The following is a 1,056-nucleotide window of genomic DNA, read 5'->3' on the forward strand; positions in this document are numbered from 1 at the left end:
ACCCCACTCAGAAAAGCGGCCCAGATCCTCACGCTGTTGCGACAGGTCTGACCCTTGACAACTCCCACACCGTTCTCACTAGACATAACAGAGACTTGCGGTTTCTGACACTCTGATTATTATCCCGACGCGTTTCTACGAACTGGCTCCTGAGCCTCGGAAACTCTTCCACACCTCATTCCGCTGCCCCTGGGAATGGAAACCTCTTCACATACCCGCCACAGTGACCGCCTTCCACAAGCAAGAAAATAGACCGAAGAAGGCGCTGCGTTCCGGTACTCACCAACCAGGTAGGTATGGGCTTGAGGGGAGGGACTCTCCACTCACCTGAACTCGGTCCACCAGCGTAGCCGCCGCCGCCATGAGCAGAACCGGGTCGAGAAGCCAGAGAACCAGGCGTGCCCTGCGGGCTCAGCCGAAACCGCACAGCCCCAACGAGCCGAATAACCTCGTGCTGCCTGCAGCTCTCCAAGCCTGGCTCCCAGGGGAGAAATTCGTGCAAGACTAAGACACTGCCTCCAGGACGACTAGGTCGCGGGGCGGGGGCGAGGCCTCGGCGAGAGCGCAGCCCGGGCAACACCTCCGCGCGAGGACACCCGGCCCAACACAGTAGCCGCACGTCCTCCCGAAGACGTGGAGGAAGGACCTGCCCTTTTTACTGCCTGTCCTCTCACACTTCCCGAGAGTGGAGTGCAAAGCCGACCCCACCCGGGGTTCCGGGCCTTTTCAGCCAGTGCAAACACACCGCGCGCAGGAAAAAATACGTCACGTAAAGCCGCCGGAAGTCCCGCCCCTGCCGCTACCGTTACCCGGAAACACCCGGTTTCTGGAGGTCGACCGTGAGGCGGCACAGACTTCCCGGTACTGGAGTTTGCATTGGCGGAGGTGCTGGGCACGGAACAGAAGCAAAGTGCGGGGTACGCTGGCTTGGAGTTTACAAGCTCTGTCTCAGAAAGCTCCAGCTTGGGTGGCGCCTGTAGCTCAAGCGGCTAAAGCGCCAGCCACATACACTGGAACTAGCGGGTTCGAATCCGGCCCGGGCCTGTCAAACAATAA

General features: G+C 60.3%; 1 protein-coding gene across 2 annotated transcripts in view; it reads right to left on the reverse strand.

The window, feature by feature from the left end:
- ZNF304 (zinc finger protein 304) overlaps window positions 1-659 on the reverse strand; it is an 8,227-nt gene extending 7,568 nt beyond the window's left edge. For both annotated transcript variants that reach the window (XM_023516466.1, XM_012808536.2), the window contains exon 1: window positions 328-659. In XM_023516466.1, coding sequence (XP_023372234.1) covers window positions 328-363 — 36 coding nt within the window. In that variant the 5' untranslated portion in view covers window positions 364-659. The remainder of the gene's footprint in view (window positions 1-327) is intronic.
- Window positions 660-1,056: the final 397 nt, after the last annotated feature.

Source organism: Otolemur garnettii, unplaced genomic scaffold, assembly GCF_000181295.1.
Source record: "Otolemur garnettii isolate 467f Iridium unplaced genomic scaffold, OtoGar3 scaffold00091, whole genome shotgun sequence".
Classification (NCBI taxonomy): domain Eukaryota; kingdom Metazoa; phylum Chordata; class Mammalia; order Primates; family Galagidae; genus Otolemur; species Otolemur garnettii.